General features: G+C 57.4%; 1 protein-coding gene across 1 annotated transcript; it reads right to left on the minus strand.

Annotated features, from left to right (window-relative positions):
- Positions 1-973: 973 nt before the first annotated feature.
- Positions 974-10,896, minus strand: LOC310849121 (epiplakin-like). The gene is made up of 3 exons (XM_083749084.1): positions 10,772-10,896; positions 1,671-6,041; positions 974-1,546 (listed from the first exon to the last, which is right to left on the minus strand). Exon 2 carries the CDS (start codon positions 5,969-5,971, stop codon positions 3,290-3,292), a length of 2,682 nt encoding a protein of 893 aa, XP_083605210.1. The 5' UTR covers positions 5,972-6,041; positions 10,772-10,896; the 3' UTR covers positions 974-1,546; positions 1,671-3,289.
- Between the last annotated feature and the right edge of the window lie 4,525 nt (positions 10,897-15,421).

The following is a 15,421-nucleotide window of genomic DNA, read 5'->3' on the forward strand; positions in this document are numbered from 1 at the left end:
GGCCTCACCACCCTTTCTGGTTGACATTCCTCAGGCAGCTTCCTTCCTCCACAGCTTCCCTTTCACAGGCGAGAGTCAGCACCTGACCCAGCTGAGAGAAGAGGTGGGCAGGTGGCTTGCTCCTGACAGGCCTGGAAAGAGCTATCATCATCATAAGGCAAAGTACTTGATCATCTCTGGCCATCCTGCTAGCTCCAAAAGCCCCCTTCTCAACCAACCCCAGAGTCTGTCAAGACTGGCCCGTACGGGCAGGGGTACCTTTACCTTTTCTTTACTCAGCCTGGGAATCAGCCATGTCGCAAAACACCCGTTCTGCCTCTAGTTTCCTCCTTCCAGGGAAACAGAAGCCTTGGAGATCTCGCCACTCAGAGAACTGGGGCATTGCTCCATATTGCACTGTGTCATTTGCCCCACATTTATACTCTAGTCTGCAGCTGCTCTCTGAAAGAGTCAGCATTGTGTAGTTTATGTGCAAGAATTTATGTGCATAGCCAAGAGAGGCAGGATGACTCCACACTTCACACTCTGAGGAGTCACATGTCAGCAACATTTTAACAAGGCCTTTTGCAGAAGGCAAAGGGACAGGTGCTGGACAGAAGGGCAGGTGACTCAGAATGAGAATCACTCTTGGGTGGGATCTACACACATATAGAAAAAGCTGTGAAATGCTTTTTTAAAAAAAAAACGTTTTTGGAAAATACATTGAATTTTGCATAGCTTATTGTCGTCATCTAGTGTCACATTTGTATATAGCACATTTTAAACATTTTATTTGTAGCTGTGTAGCTGAGTCCTCGGTCAACAGGGACAGCTGGTAGAAATCCCAGAAACGTCCTTTATAAAAACGAAACATTTGCATAACTGGCCTCAAGAGACATTGAAATCTGTGGGGTGAAAGGAAGCCCTTTGGAACTGGGTCTGGCTCCAAGCACCTCTGGGACCCAGGCAGGGGGACAGAATCAGGCTACCAGTAGAAGGTCCAGAAATATCTTTATTGGCAGGGACTAAAATAGAAGAAGGAACTCTGTGGGGCCATCTGTGAATGACCCACACGAAACGCCCTGGGAGGTTCCGTGTGGCTGTGCTGACGCTCATCCTTGCATGGCTTCTCCCATCATCGATTCTGCAGCGCTGCATGCTGGGAACTGGTCGGCAGTGGCAGGCAGCAGCCGCTGGGCCAAGCGCCTTTCCGTTCCTCCTGTTCCATTCTTCCTCTTTCTCAGCTGTAGGCAAATGTGGCATCAGCAAAAGGGGAGCACCCATGACCCCCCCCTCCCCAATAGAAAGGGGCAGCTTGCCCATGCTGGTCTCCCATGACTTGATCCAGTGAGCAACTGCTGCCAGGATCTGCCCCTTAGTCTCTCTTGCCTTCTGATCCTCATATTTCACTCTCTCTACAGTATCTGGAATTCACATCAGGGACATCCAGGCTTTCCTCCTGTCTCCAGAGGGAGGTGGTGGACTCTCCTTCCTTGGAGGTTTTAAGCAGAGTTTGGGGGGCCACCTGTCATGGCTGCTTTGGGGAAGATTTGGACTAGATGACTCTCTGGGTCTCTTCCAACTCTACAATTCAATGACTCTAGAATCCAAAACTCAGCTGCTGCTGCTGCTGCTGCTGTGTTGTCGCAGTGCAAGCAGCCCTGCCTTATGCCTGGAGGCCTTCAAAGCACCCGGGGGGGGGGGGGTGAGGCCTCCCTGCACTCCACCCTCACTTTCTTCATCACTAATGTTGTCAACTTTAATCTTTCCTAACTTTGACTGAACCTCTTACTAGGACCATTTGGGGGCACTCCCTGCCCCCCCGGACTTTCCAGGCATTCCCCCTCTGTGGCTGGTTGTGGCTTTGACAGAGGGAGGTCTGAATACATCTCCCTACGGAAGGGCCTGGCAACCCAATGGTCCAAGAGCCCTGCTCCTTCCCCCAACTGGCAGGGCCACTGGGATTGGGGCCTTTCTGGGACATGGTGCCCTGAGCATGTTTTGGAGCTGTAGGTTGGCGCTGAGTCCAAGGCGCCTTCCTCCTGCCCTTAGTCACCTGCTTGCCTGCAGATCGTAGCCTGGTTTGGGGCGACGACCCTGAGGTCAGTTCCCCCTCCCTCGCCCTGCCAGGGGGAAGCAGATTCAGGACCACTTCTGAAGAAGCCACATCACAGTCTCTTCCTCTCTCTCACACACCACCCTCATCATCACAGAATCGTGGAGTTGGAAGGGATCCAAGGGTCATCTAGTCCAACCCCCTGAAATGCAGGAACCTCACCTAAGGCATCCCTGACAGATGGCCGTCCAACCTCCTGCCCCTTGGCTGGAGATGCTGGCACGCCGACCCTCACCCGACTTCTCCTCCCCTACTTTGGTGACAATGCCTGTGACCACCTTTTCCATTTGGTCAGCCAAGAGGATCCCAATCCGGGACATCTTGGAGGTTAGGCTGGCCTCAACCAGAGCCAGGGCTTTTTCAGCCATGACCTCAATCTGGTGGAACACTCTGTCACAAGAGACCAGGGCCCTGCAGGACTTGACATCTTTCCGCAGGGCCTGCAAGACAGAGCTGTTCCACCAGGCCTTTGGCCAGGGCACAGCCTGACCCCCTCCTTTGGCAATCCTCACAGACCTCTATCCCAATGGTTGCTGTTAATTTGATTTTGAATTGAGTTTAAAATGAATTGATTTTAGAATGCTGTGTTACTTTTATTGTTGTTAGCCACTCTGAGCCCGGCTTCGGCTGGGGAGGGTGGGATATATATAAAATGTATTATTATTATTATTATTATTATTATTATTATTTAAAATCCCCAAAGAAGGAGAGCTTCCCACCCCCCAAGGGAGACCGGTCAAACGGCTCTTACTAGCAGAAAGTTCTTTCTGAGGTTTAGCCATCATGGTAGTCCTTTCCCCAGTAGTCCTTTCCTGGCCACCTAAGGGTCTCCTTTGGGTACCCTCCACACACCCCACAGCTACTCCATCCAATTCCCTGGGAGGGCTGAAGATTGCACAGTTCTTTGCATCAGGACTGGCCGGTCTGTCCTGTAGATGAGGCCAGCGCTGAGCTGCCTGCCTGGATGGAGCCCCAAATCTCTGTTTCCCCAATTAACCCCCCTCGCCCTCCCCCAGCCTCCCTCTTATAGTGGCCTACTTACACTAGTATCCCCTGCCCTCCCCCTCCCTTCTTGGCCTCCCCTTTCCCCCTCCCCCACCCAGAAGGGGGTGCTCTGCTGCCCCCCCCATTACAGCCGCCAGCAGCTCTCTGCTCTGGAACCTGCCGCTTGCTGGCGGCTGCCTTGCTCCAGAGCTACTCCTGCTTCTGCTCAGGCCCATGCACAACGGTGGTGGTCATGGTGATCTCACTGTAGGTCACCCTCCCGGCTTTGGGCGCTTCTTGTTCGTGCGACTGCAGCAGGTCGTGCACAGACCCCGACTGGGCCTGGGACGGCCCAAACATCATGGAGGAGGCCTCAGGGTACAGGAGGCCAAAGAGGTGTGGGATGCTGGAGGAGCTTCTCGGCTTGTGCGCCTCGACGACGAGGGCAGAGAGGATGCTGACCATCTCCTGGCTGCTCAGGGCTCCTGTGATGTATCTGACCAGAAGGTCCTGTCTTTTGGCCTCCGAGATGTACGTGGAGAAGAGCAGGTCCCACATGGAGATTCTCCGGCCTTGGAACTCCCCGAGGGGGAACTCGAAGGTGAGCACCTCCACTGTCCTTTCTGAGGGGCTGTCTTGGGGGAAGCCGGCGCTCCTCGCCTCACTGGGGGCTCCTGCCCCTTGGCTGGAGATGCTGGCACGCCGACCCTCAGCCGACTTCTCCTCCCCTACTCTGGTGACGATGCCCGTGACCACCTTTTCCATTTGGTCAGCCGAGAGGATCCCGATCCGGTACAGCTTCAGGACCTCTTTCCTTTTCTTCTCTGGGAAGTACTTGGAGTGGAGAAGGTCCCACACAGACACTTTGCGCCCACGGAACTCGCCGACAGGGACCTCGACCATCCTGGACTTCAAGACCTTGTCCTTCTCATCCTGCCCTTCGTCGTCGTCATCGTCGTCATCATCAGCATCATCATCGTCATCTTCCTCCTCCTCGTCTTCCTCAAGTGATGTTGCTGGGGAAGAGGCTGCCTCCTGGGCCGGAGCCTTGGCTGCCGTTTGTTCCAGAGTGTAGAAGAGGTCATGCAGCGAAGCCAGAATGGTGAGCATGGAGGAGAGATCCTCAGCACTGAACTGGCCATCTCTGTACTTCCTCAGGAGCTCTTCCTGCTTGTCTCTTGTGATGTAGTGAGAGAAAAGGAGGTCCCACACGGAGACCTGCTGGCCCCGGAACTCTCCGGCGGGCAAAGTGACCATTTTGGCCTTCAGCACATCATCCGATTGCTTGTTGGGCGAGGGGTCCGCAGCCTTGACCTCCTTGGCTTCCTTGGCCTCCTTGGTTCCTGATGACTCTCGGCTCCGACTTTTCACTCTGATGGAGAACTTCTTCTTGCTGGCTTCTGCTCTTTCCAAGGTCTCACTAACAGCCAGTGTCATTTGTCCAGGGCTGAGCACCCCTGTCCTGTACAGTTCCATCAGCTCCTGTCTTTTCTCCTGGGAGAAATATTTAGAATAGAGAAGGTCCAGCACAGGGACATTTTGCCCTTTAAACTCTCCAAAGGTCACAGGGATACGCACCAACTGTAAAGATTGCTTCAGTTGCCTCTCCTGGTGGTTGGCTCTGTCCCCTTCGCCCTTGGCCATGCCAGTCACCTGACCCAGCCCTTTGGCTTTCTCCTCCTCTATTTTGGCCACAATGGCAGTGACCACCGTCTCAATTTGCTCCATGTTGAGGATGCCCATCCTGTACAGCTTCAGGATCTCTTTCCTCTTCCCCTTGGGGATGTACTTGGAGTGGAGCACGTCCCACACAGAGACCTTCCTCCCACAGAGCTCCCCAGCAGGCACCTTGACCACCCTGGACTTGAGCGCCTTCACCATCTCGTCCCGCTCAGAAGTCCGCTTGCTCTTCTCTGCCTCCGGAAACGCTGTTGTCTGGGTGGCTCTTTGCTTCTTCACACAGCCAGGGTTGCTTCTGGCCTCCACCTCGGTGATGATGGTCATGAGGGTCTGGGTGATCTCCTCAAGGGTGATGGTGCCTGCTTTGTACTGCCTCAGCAGCTCCTGCCTCTTGTGCCGGGGGATGTACCTGGAGAAGAGGAGGTCCCAGATGGAGACCTCTTCGCCCTGGAAAAGCCCCACGTGGACCTGGGCCGTGGCCGACTTCAGGCACCTCCGCAGATTCTCGTCCACATGGACAGACCCTTTATCCATCACCTGAAACATCAGCAGCCCAGTGACAGGGTCAGGAAAGCACCTGGGCAGGAGCTGCAGGTATGTGAGGTTGTCGCGGGCGTTGGGGTCAAAGCACCTTCTCGTGTGGTTGGCAGGGTTGGAGACCAGGTGGAAGATCTCCGCATCCAAGTAGCCCCACTTGTAGGCCACCTCCACAGGGAGGCGGTGGCTGTGCATGGGGTGGATGAGGCCCCCCGTGGCGACCTGAGCCTCCAGCAGGCGGATGCCGTGGTCCTTGATGAGCAGGCCTTTCTTCATGGCCTGGAAGAGGGAGATTTTGCTCCCGGAGAAGGGGTCAGTGTAGCCCGTCACGGCCTTCTCTGCAATGAGGAGAGTGTTGAAATGCTCTCGGTCGACCAGGCCAGCGTTCTTGGCATCCCTCACAGACAGCAGCCGGTTGTTTGTAAAGTCCACAATGTAGCCTGAGACGGCCTGGTGCTCCAGCAGAGCCAGGCCTGTCCCGTGGGTCAGGAGGCCTCGGTGCATGGCTTGGCGGATGCTCAGCCTCTCCTTGCCCGGCTCCTTGAGGATGCCCGCAATGACATGGTCCTCGCTCAGGTCGGTCGCACACGGAAAGGGCCAGCGTGGCTCTTCGCGGACTTGGACTATTGGGGCTGCGTCCGTGCCCCCCTTGGGAAGGTGCTTGTCCTGTGGCATGGCTCGGGTCCAAGGGGGTCCAGGCGTGTCTTCTGGGTGGGTGATTGTGCAGGGGGAAGCAAGAAAGTCTCTGGAGGAAGAGAGAGGCAGAAAAGGCTTTGTGAGACAACGGTGCTCCCATTTGGGGGTCACAAGGGAGGCTGTTTTGTAAAGGAGAGAGAGCAGCCAGTGCCAGGCAGGCAGGCAGGCAGGGGAGCATTTCCACACAGTGCAAGGCCTTCCAACACCTGCTGTCTGTGCCAAATGCAGACCTGCAAAGTTGGCCCTGGCTGGCACGTCTGGATCCTGCCCTGGGCAGAGGTTGCTCCCTTGCTGGCTGCCGGGAGATGCCCAACTGCCCCGTGAGGTGTGCTCCAGCCATCTCTGGGATAAGCAGCACAGGCCAGGCATTCGGCAATGTCATTCAGCTGTGGCTTCGCCAACAGCCGTCCTCCAACTGGGCCCTGCCGGAACTGCAGCTCCCACCAGCCCTTGCGGCATCGCCAGCAGGTGGGACAGTGGGAGCGAAGGTCCAGGACGCCAGGAGGGCATTGGCTTAGAGAAGGCTAGCTCACAGCCACTTCCCAGGGTAAACGTGAGAATGCAGACCAAGCCCCTTCCCAGACACTTCTCTAGGGTGATTCTCCAGCATGCGTCCCCTCCCCACAAGTCTCACCCACTCCTGTGCCAGCCCTGCCCCTCCTTTGTGGACTATTCAGGCACCTGGTGGGGTAACCGTGCCAGTTCAGTACCTGCTGTTGATGATGCCTGGTGCTGGGGGGGGGGTGTTTGGTCCTGGGGCAGAAATCCTGGCCAGGCTACCTTGGAGGAGGGACTCTGCTGAGACCTCCTGTGCCAGGAATTGCTTCCCAGGATTCCACCTGCTCAGGACAAGTGGGACCTGACGCTAAGCTGCTGGGGCCGCGGGCGGAGGAAGAAGAAGACAAAGAGGGCACCCAGCTTGTGCCACGGGGCTCAGCCAGACTGGTCCGGCCAGGCATGTGACCCTGTCTTTGCCCCCAGCCAGGAAACCTGTTTGCAGGCCCTCCATCCATCCGTCCACAGGCTGTCGACTCACCTGCGTCATTATGTTAATTGCCGTGTTTTGGGGCTTGGCGGCTGTTCGCTTTGGCTCATCTGGTGCTCAAATTGGAAGCGGGGCTGCCTGCCTGGTGAGGTCATGCCCCAAATGCACCTAATTGGGGCTGTGGTGGAGCAAAGCCACTTTGCTGGGGAGGAAGTGGAGGAAAAGGGCTCCTTTGGAACAATTTGGGGAAACCACACAGGAGGCAGGGTTCGGGGGATGGGCGCGTGTACACAGGAACTGCACACACCCTTCTTCCTCTCTGTGTTTGTGTGAACGTGCCTGGGGCAAGCACTTGCCCTCCCCGCTCAGTCACAGAGTCACAAAGACAGGTTTGGATGCAAACACCCTCAGCCTTCAGCCTGAGCTGAAAGGGCAGAGAAGACCCACTGGCCCCTGCCTCCCACTCACCCCCCCCACTGCAATGGCCAGTGCGGAGGGGCAGCCGGGCGGGGGGGGGTAAGCCCCATTCCCCAACCACCTATTTAGTGAGCATAAGAAGGTGGGAAGAACGCTGCTGGAAAGGGGCCTTTCTAAGTCCAGCATTCTCTTCTCCCTGTGGCCCCCCAGATGCCTCTTGGGGGAAACCAGCAAGCAGGACTCAGGCACAAGAGCAACACTCTCCCCTCCTGTGACTGTGGAGACAGAATCATTGAACAATAGGAGTGTAGTCAGGAGGCACCTCAAGGAGAATCTACTCCTCCCTTCTGCAAGGCAGGAATCGCTAGTAGCCCCCTCTGCCATGAATTTGCATCCTTCCCAATTTGCTCACACAAAGCTTACACGGAAGGTAGATTAAACTCAGTCTTTACTCAACAGGATGCGGGTGGCACTGTGGGTTAACCCACAGAGCCTAGGGCAGCTCCCGTTGCTCGGTCCCTGCTCCTGCCAACCTAGCAGTTCGAAAGCAAAGTCAAAGTGCAAGTAGATCAATAGGTACCGCTCTGGCAGGAAGGGAAACGGCGTTTCCGTGCGCTGCTCTGGTTCACCAGAAGCGGCTTAGTCATGCTGTCCACATGACCCGGAAGCTGTACACCGGCTCCCTCGGCCAGTAAAGCGAGATGAGGGCCGCAACCCCAGAGTCGGCCACGACTGGACCTAACGGTCAGGGGTCCCTTTACCTTTACCTGTTTGCAGGGAAGTTGTGCGTTGATGCCTGCTCCCCTCTCCCAATTTCACACTCTTTTCTGCTTCACTTTCCTAACCACTGCTGCTTTTTAAAAGTGGATTTGTGGCACTCAGGTAACAGAGGGATTTAATCCACTTTAGCTTGGCAAACCTCCATCTGCAGCCTGTACCTGAACCCCCCCCCCCCCCAGAATACAGGCACAGGAGAGTCCTCAGACTGGGGACCAAAGAGAGCAGGCAAGGGGGGCAAGGGCTGTGGGTGCCCCCTGGCCCGCTTGCTGGCTTCCCTGTGGGGCATCTGCTTGGCCAGTAGGACTCCTGTTATGGCTTCAGCTAGAGCTGCAAAGGCGGTCTACCCCCCTGTGCCGGGTGCTGTAGTGCAAAAAGCAGTGAGGGGGGTTGTACCCCCTCCATGTTCCGCTTGCGGTCTTCCCAGTGGGGCATCTGGGTAGCCATGCGGGAAACTAGGGCCAGGCTAGAGGGGCCCACCTGGGCCTGATCCTGCAGGGCTGTCCTTGAAATGTGGAATAAATGACACACCAGACTGCAGTGAAAACACAAAAGTGCTTCCAGGGCTCTTGTGGCAAATGCAGCCAAGAGCCCCTCAGAAGAATGTCAGCAGCTGGATCAGGCCAGAGGGGGGCCCTCATCCAGCATTCTCAGTGGGCAAAGGGGGTCCCAGAGGGAAGAAGCCCTCAAGAGCAGCAGAGCTCTCCCCACCACCCTTCCCAGCAAGCAGCAGTCAGAGGCAGGTCACCTCCGGCAGCCGAGAAAAGATGCTGCCATCCTGGCTAGTAGGCTCATTCTCCCTGCGTCTGTCTGATTCTCTTTCAAAGCTGCCTTGAGCCCCATCAGGGGAAAAGGTGGGCTAATGATGATGATGATGAAAATGAAGGCCATCTAGGTGGGCAGCCATGACTGCCTCCTGCATAGTTTTAACCGTGTGCTTCATGTGGAAGGACGCCCAACCTCCAACTTCACTGAATCTACGATCACGAGAGGGAGAAAACTTTCTCCACCCCCCCCCCCACTCTTGCATTCTTCAAGGTCTGGTGTCCATTCGCTTCTCCAGCAGAGAAAGGACTGAATGCATCCCAGGGGGCTCAGAACGGCTGCCTGCTCCCTCCTGCTTCCCTCCCTCCCTCTGCGGCTGCCTGGGCTCCTGCAGGTGAGTGACAGGCCAATTGTCTTTTGGGGAAAGAGGTGCGGGAGCCGGAGGCATCTGGAGTGCCAGGAGGCAGCCAACCACATTCCATGCCCGCCTAATTGCCACCCGAGGAGGCTGGCCCGGTGCTGGAGTCCTGGAGGCAGAGGCCACCTGCTCTGCCAGGGCCAGCCAAGCAGAGGAAATGACACAACATCACAACAACAACAACAGGAGGAGGAGGAGCCGGGAGCACAACTGCCCAAATGGCCTCCTGCCTCTGGGGCCAATTTGCCTAATGGTCAGCTGGCCCCTGAGCCTCTCCGGGGACCTGTGGGGCTGGCATGAGCCCAGCACAGGGAGGCGGGGAGAGGCCGCACTCTGGCTTGGCCTGGGTGGGCCTGAGGGACTTGGCACCAAAACACAGGGTAGTGGGATCAGCCACCCCTCAGAGGCCGCAGCAGCCAGGTGCAGAGAGGGGTACACCCCGCACTGCTTGGTGGAGCCGCTGGCCTTCCACTAAGGCCAGCAGGATCTGCCCCTTATCCCCTTCGCACCCTTGGACTGCCCCTCATTTTCTCCTCTCCGGACAAGCACCCCATGCCAGACCCTTCCTGAGTGCCTCTCACCCCCCTGCTGCTGCTGCTTCCAGGTCCTGGCCAGCAGCTGAGCCAGACGGTCTCTCCAGGAGCCCAGCCTCCTCTCCCTGGTGCTGAGCTCCTGCAAACAAGGCACTGGCTGCCTCCTCCTGCTCCTCTTCTGCATCCTGCAGCCCCTGGGGCTGGGGAAGAGTCGGGGGGGGGGGCAAACAGGCAGGTATCTTAGCCACACTGGGGGCACGTCTGAATGAGGGAGTTTGGCCAGCCTCTGATTTCACCCCTGTGGGCTCCCCATGGGGCTGGAACCTGCAGCTTTGCCCTCTAAGCCTCACTGTGGCCCAGGCCCCCATTTGAAGTGGGGTGCAGAGTGGAGGCTGCAGCCATGTCTGGGTGGGAGCACTCCTGCAGAGAAGCCTGCAGCCTCTTCTCAATGTTGCTCAGTGGGTGACTGAGCTGCGTGTGGGGCTGGTCTGGTCTCCAGCCTCCACTTGGCTGCTTCAGCACCTGACACGAGCCCCCTTCCATCCCTTCCTCCACCCCTCCCTCATTTCCCTACTTAAGTGGGTCGGAAAGGCACTCCTGCTCTCCTCTCCACCAACAGGGAGGTCTTGAACTCAAGGGGGTGAGGGGTCTGCCAGCTGCCTCGCCGGAGAGAGGGGGCTGGGGAGGATGGTGCCTCCACCCTCATCCTTGGGCTTCTTGCCAGACCCTGACTGGGCTGCCCCATCCTGGGGGTCTAGCAGGGGCCTCAGCACCCCCTTGCCTGCTTTCCTCTTGAGGGATCTGGGCAGGAAGGCATTGCTGCTTCCGTCTCTCCTGCCTTGGCACCCCCCAGCTGCCCCACAGAAGGTGCCCCCAGCCCCTACCTGAAGGCTCCTGGTGAAGCGCTGCTCTGATCTCTTCTGCCTCGTCCGGCTGCCTCTTCTGACTGTCCCACAGGTGCTGCTGCCTCGGCTTTAAAGCTGGCCACCCCGCCCAGCGATGACACACGGCCCAGCCCTGCCTGCCAGGCCAAGTGTGGGGCAGGCACACGCTGCTGCTGCCACAACAACAGGGCAGAAAGAAGCCTCTTCCCGCCTCCCCAGGTCCTCCTTTGCCACCAAGGAACCAGCAGGACCAAACAAGGGGAGGGGTCTTTACAAAGGGGGGAGGGGTTGGCAAGGCAGAGCCAAAGAGGGATTATTTTTGGCCCCTGCCCTTTGGAAAGGCTTTTCCATTTTAATGTGGAAGCACAAACAGAAAGAAACATAAAACCTGCGGTGCAAGGAGCAGGAGGCATCATGCTGGAGTGGTTGGGGGTTCAGAGGAGGGCCAGGGAGAGCTGGGTCCCAATCCCACCGCAGCCTTGCAGCTCAGCCTCTCTCAGCTTAGCGGATCTCACAGGGCTCAAGGGGAGGAGAAGATGGGGCAGGGAGAACCGCCCAGCAGCCCCCCAGGCCAGCTCCTTGGAAGAAGCCAAGGAGCCCCCAAGACCAGGCCAGAAGCTCCTCACAATAAGCCCCCCCACCGAAACAGTTGCTTGAACCACCCCTCTGACACCCCCAGGAGGCAGGCGGCTGAGGAGGGAGCCCCTTCTGCCAAGGGGGAAGACCCTGGAGAGGAGCCTCTGCCCTCAGAGCCCATCCTGCCTCACACAGAGAAACCTTTCAGAGCCCCCAGACATGAAGGCCCAGGGTACCCCCACCATAGCCAAGCTGGGCCCAGGAAGGCCGCCTCCTCTTTGCGAGGGAACAGTAGGCAGGCAGGATCTGGCCCAGGGAAGACTGCAGAGGGGTTGTCGTCCCATTGCACTGGGCCACTGCAGGGGACATGGCTGAGGGCCCACCAGGGGAGGAGAATGCCAGTTGGGGGTTCCCATGCCCTCCCTGCTCCCAGCTGAGCCTGCTCTGGAGTGCAGGGTGTGGCAGCAGAGGGGGCACAGCCAGCCAGCCAGCCAGCCTCCCTTCCTCCAGCTGCTCTCGAAGGTCCTCCCCTCTTGTGGCTGCATCTGGAAGAGCCTGGACGGAGGGAGGCGTCCTGGGTTCAACTCCTGACAGCTTCCCCCTAAATGAAGTCAAGCACTTGACTTGCAAAAAATAAATAAATGCAAAATAACTGCCTCCGTGGAACCAGCCTTACAAAAGCTGAGAGGTGACAGCCAGAGCTGGGCTACGCAGGAGGCGACAAGGCAAGCAGTTTGGTCACCAATGCCAAGTCCTCCCCCTTGCAAAATCTAGCCCAAAGAGGTCAGTAGCTCCAAGCTGTCCCCCCCCCCAGGCATCAATTTCTCATACGGCACTCTCCCCCCCCCATGGGGGTCCCTCTTCAGGGCTGGGAGCAGGCAGGCAGGTCTTTCCATCCCTTGGCTCTGGGCCTGTCCCTGGACCTCTGGGTGCTGATGGCAGCCAGAGGTGGGGGAGGGGGCCGTGGTCTTTTGCACAGGGAGAGGAGCTGGGCAGGGAGGACTTGCCCTGCCCTCCCAGATTGTCGTTAAGATTGTTGTCCTTTGTTCATGGGGAGGCTTCAGCCCCACAGCCCAGCCACACCAGGACAACCAGCTTCTCCCCCCGGTTGCCTGCACCCCAATCCCTGAGCAGGGAGAGACTCTGGGGGCTCCCCAGGGCTCAGTTTCCTTGGAATGAGGGTCGCTGAACAGTGCGGCGTCTTCATGGAATTGTAGAGTTGGAAGGGACCCCATGGGTCATCTAGTCCAGCCCCCTGCAGTGCAGGAATCCTAGCTAAATAATTCTTGAGAAATGGCCTTCCAACCTCTGTTTGAAAACCTTCTTTTTGGATATACAGCTTTCTTTACGCATATCTGCAACCTGAGCAGAGGGGCTCACAGCAGATCTGCCTCCCTGTTAGGGATCCAGCACTGAGCAAGGCTGACCTCTGTCTCTCCAGCTTCCAGCATCAGCCAAAAACTCAACACAAAACACTCTGGCTATTGTTTGCCTCCCTTACAAGGTGGTCCTGCTTCCAATTAGGGGTGGGATTTGCCCCCCTTTGTCTCTAGGGCAAAGGGCAGCCTCCCCCTCATGCAAATGCTAGTCCTTAACTGGTCGGCTACGGCCATTACCTGAGCAAAGGAACTGGTCTGGCTGGTTTCCTCTGATAGATTCTACCAAGAGTGTGGGAGGGAGCCAGGGCATTCGCAGAATGGTAGCGCAGGGAGGGGTTCCCAAAGACCATCTAGTCCGAGCCCTGCAGTGCAAGAGTTGCAGCTGAAGAAGCCCAGGCGGACAGCCACCATCCAGCCTGAGCCCCCAAACCTATCACAGCCCTATTCTAGCTCATGGCTGATGTTAGATAGGTGGGGGGAAGTGGGAATGGGGGCGGGATGTGAGGAAAAGAGGGAGAAAGTGATAGAGACAAGGAGGGAGGGAGGTTCTGGGTGTGGGGAATGGGGGGGGCACTGGGTGTCAGGGTGAATCTGAATGTATGCGTTAATGAGTGTGTGTCCCTAACTGGGACAAAGTGTGTCTCTAAGGTGTGTGTGTGTGTGAAGACCCTGACCGCCTCTTCTGCCCGCCATGCCCACTTGCCTTTGCCCCCCCCATCCAGGGCCCACCTGCTGCCAATGCCAAGAGCGGTGCCCGCTCCCACTCTAGGGACTGGGCGCCACCCAGGTTGCCTCTCCCCCTCCCTGCCCTTGTAGAGCTGGCCACGGACTCTCCCTTTCCAGCCCCCCTGGGCCCATTCAGGAGCTGCTTCTCCCCTCCCCCTCCCTGCCTCTCCACAAAATGAATGGGAGCTTAAAATATGCCTTGGTGCTGGTGCTGAGCCCTGAGCCGGGGTGGGGCGGATTAATTAAAGCGCTGGACACTTTTGAGTCACGCCAACATCTGAGGCCTTCCTGGTGCAGGATGCGCCCTCTCCCTCCTGCAAGTCTGCGCATCTCCCACTGCTGCCTTTTTGGCTGGCCAGTCCAGATCCGTACCTCAATGCAGTTGTGTGTGTGTGTGTGTTTGTACTATTGGTGTTTAATTACAGTGGTACCTCTGGTTATGAACTTAATTTGTTCCAGAGGTCCGTTCTTAACCTGAGGTACCACTTTAGCTAATGGGGTCTCCTGCTGCCACCGCCGCACGGTTTCTGTTCTCATCCTGAGGTAAAGTTCTTAACCCGAGGTACTGCTTCCAGGTTAGTGGAGTCTGTAACCTGAGGTGTTTGTAACCTGAGGTACCACTGTACTTGTTGATTATTAGCATTCCTATTTTTTTTAGCTTTTTCTATTTTATCTGTCTTTTTGCATTTTGTACCTGCAAGAAAATGTGGGCTCCACATAGATGTAATAAGAACAAGAGCAGGAGTCGGCTCTTTTCTCCTCCGCCTGCCCAGGGACTGGTGGCCATTTCTTCACCTGGAATGTTTGCCGGCTGCTTCCAAGACCAGCAGAAGCCCCTCAGTTGCCCAGGGGAAAAGGAGAGCCAGTGTGGTGTAGTGGTTAAGAGCAACAGACTTGTAATCTGGTGAACTGGGTTCGCGTCTCCGCTCCTCCACGTGCAGCTGCTGGGTGACCTGGGGCCAGTCACACTTCTCTGAAGTCTCTCAGCCCCACTCACCCCAAAGGGTGTTTGTTGTGGGGAGGAAGGGAAAAAGGAGATTGTTAGTTGCTTTGAGACTCTTTCGGGTAGTGATAAAGCGGGATATCAAATCCAAACTCTTCTTTTTCAGCTGGACCTCCCTGAAGCAGCCCCGACATGGCAGCAGATGGAGGCAGAGCAAGCCGTTCTGGCGCTTGGCTGATTCCTGCCTGTTCTGCCTCTGGAAACCCCTTGATTATTTGCCACCATGTTTTCCCTCCTGGCAAGGAGGCCCATCGCTCCACTTCCCTCAGGCTCTGGAGCTGCTGGTGGCTCCGCTGGCTCTGCTTTAGGCAGAGGCTGCAAGTGGAGAGGGGTCCCTCCACGTTCTCTCTCTCCCTCCCTCCCTTCCTTCCTTCCTTCCTTCCTTCCTTCCTTCCTTCCTTCCTTCCTTTGCTCGGCCTGCGGGGGGTCTCTGGCCCCAGCCTAAGTGGCCTCAGGGGCCGTGTCCAGCAAGTGCAGAGGCCGCTGGGCAGGCCATGGCATGGAGACCCCCCTGATCACAGTGATCACAGGGCGGCCGAATCGAAGGGACCCCCGAGGGTCACTCAGCCCCCCAGGTCTGCTCCTCAGGCCCAGCCCTGCCTCCCGTGGCCTTGCTGGGTCTGCCACGAGGGACCGCAGCAGGACAGGGGTCTCCTGCCAAGCAGAGCCCACGGAGCAGGGCCAGGCCAGGCAGCAGGAGGAGGAGGGAAGTGGACTCAGCCGCTCTCCGTGGGGCTGACGCACATTTCTGCTGTGTTCCAGCACTGTCTTGAAGCCCTTCATGCTCCTGTTCCAGTTTAATGGCCCAGGAGGGGTGGGGGTGGCTGGGAGGCCCTTGCCGTCCACCTCCCCCCCACCAGGCCGAAGGAAAGCCCCTCACCCTCCCAAAGCAACGGGGGGGGGGGGGGGGCTTTGTTAGCATCATACTCTCCAAGTGTCCTGATTTTCCAGAGACAGTCCCAGAAT

The sequence above is a fragment of the Podarcis gaigeae genome, assembly GCF_964106915.1.
Source record: "Podarcis gaigeae genome assembly, chromosome: 7".
In the NCBI taxonomy this organism is placed as follows: Eukaryota; Metazoa; Chordata; class Lepidosauria; order Squamata; family Lacertidae; genus Podarcis; species Podarcis gaigeae.